The 1,544-nt window shown below is 58.9% G+C and overlaps 2 protein-coding genes across 2 annotated transcripts in view; one reads left to right on the top strand and one right to left on the bottom strand.

Moving 5' to 3' along the window:
• LOC104397838 (uncharacterized oxidoreductase C663.06c-like) overlaps positions 1-1,051 on the bottom strand; it is a 5,188-nt gene extending 4,137 nt beyond the window's left edge. Inside the window, exon 1 of the mRNA XM_010007850.1 lies at positions 907-1,051. Within this exon, the coding sequence (XP_010006152.1) occupies positions 907-1,051 (145 nt within the window). The remainder of the gene's footprint in view (positions 1-906) is intronic.
• A 24-nt stretch (positions 1,052-1,075) lies between these two features.
• Positions 1,076-1,544, top strand: part of LOC104397839 (uncharacterized oxidoreductase C663.08c-like) — a 15,019-nt gene continuing 14,550 nt past the window's right edge. The window contains exon 1 of the mRNA XM_010007851.1: positions 1,076-1,099. Within this exon, the coding sequence (XP_010006153.1) occupies positions 1,076-1,099 (24 nt within the window). The remainder of the gene's footprint in view (positions 1,100-1,544) is intronic.

Here is a 1,544-nt window from a genome sequence, read left to right on the forward strand (position 1 = left end):
TGCCTACCTGCTTGCAGTCCTGCCTCCCTGCCTGCAGTCCTGCTTCCCTGCAGTTCCTGCCTCCCTCCTTGCAGTCCTGCCTCCCTGCCTGCTGTCCTGCCTCCCTGCCTGCTGTCCTGCCTCCCTGCCTGCTGTCCTGCCTCCCTGCCTGCTGTCCTGCCTCCCTGCCTGCTGTCCTGCCTCCCTGCCTGCTGTCCTGCCTCCCTGCCTGCTGTCCTGCCTCCCTGCCTGCTGTCCTGCCTCCCTGCCTGCTGTCCTGCCTCCCTGCCTGCTGTCCTGCCTCCCTGCCTGCTGTCCTGCCTCCCTGCCTGCTGTCCTGCCTCCCTGCCTGCTGTCCTGCCTCCCTGCCTGCTGTCCTGCCTCCCTGCCTGCAATCCTGCCTCCCTGCTTGCAGTCCTGCCTCTCTGCCTTCAGGCCTACCTGCTGCCAACCACGTGCGGTGAGACTTCTTCCTGCCACCCGTGGGTTCTAAGACAAGGGTGCAGGGGGAGGCATCTGCAGATAATATACAAATACCTAGACCATCTCAAGGAATAAAGTAAGGGATTGTATTTTGGGTATCATTCTCTCCCTAAGGCGTTGCTGTCTCACTTACACAAACCATAACTATGTATGGGGCAGGCCTTGGGCATATCCCTCCTTCCTCTTCCTCTTAGTCTTAGATACTAAGAATAGTGTGTAAATGATAAGGTGTATCTAAATATAAGTATTAAGGCATATGTAACTGCTTGGTATTTGGTGTTTTAAAGACACATCACAGCTCCTATGTCTTTTGATTACCCTCTTTGAGCCTCCTGCCCCAAATTGTTTTATTTTTCCCCTCAGTTAACCGTGTATTCATGCATTCTAATTGGGGGTTGGCTGCTGTTATTGGAAGCATGAGGGAGTATTGACCAAGTGTCTCACCTGAAAAGTCAGTGCCGAAGTTCACTGCTCCTCTGGGAGAGGCGAGCGCTGCGTGCGGAACTCTCGGCGTGTCCCGGTAAGTTAAAATCTCTCCAAAAAGGAGATAAAATAGGTCGCAGATCGCGACAGCTTCCCCAGCTCCCATTGACTGGGCAGGCTCCCAGTCTCCATGTACCCCTGCCGTGCCAGCAAGGTGAGGGACAGGGAGGTGCTGGGCACGCTCTGCTGTGCCCCGTGCCCCTGGAGGGGAGCCCACCTGGGCACCCACCCACCCCGGGCCACCCAGCCCTGCCTGGTTCTCCTCAGGGCAAGCACAGGGACCAAGACCAGCAGGATGGAACCTTTCACGCAGGTTGTGCCGACGCTTGAGCCCAGGGCAAAGCCCCATTTCCCACCCCCACGGCCATTTTTTGGGTGGGAAATGTCCCCTTCTCCTGCCCACCCACATCCCGAGTCCCACGGGAACGGAACTGCCTCTTCCAGGCTCCCAGAGCACGGTGACCAGCACCAGCTCTGCACGTGCTGCCTGTTGGTCCGTCTGTCCGGCCGGCGACCAAGTGTCCCCAGCTGAGGGGAGGGGGCGGCCGGGCCCTGCCACCCCCAGACCCTCGTGCACCCCAGGATGGCCCTGGGGGAGC

This window comes from Chaetura pelagica, unplaced genomic scaffold (genome assembly GCF_000747805.2).
Source record: "Chaetura pelagica isolate M959 unplaced genomic scaffold, ChaPel_1.0 scaffold911, whole genome shotgun sequence".
Classification (NCBI taxonomy): domain Eukaryota; kingdom Metazoa; phylum Chordata; class Aves; order Apodiformes; family Apodidae; genus Chaetura; species Chaetura pelagica.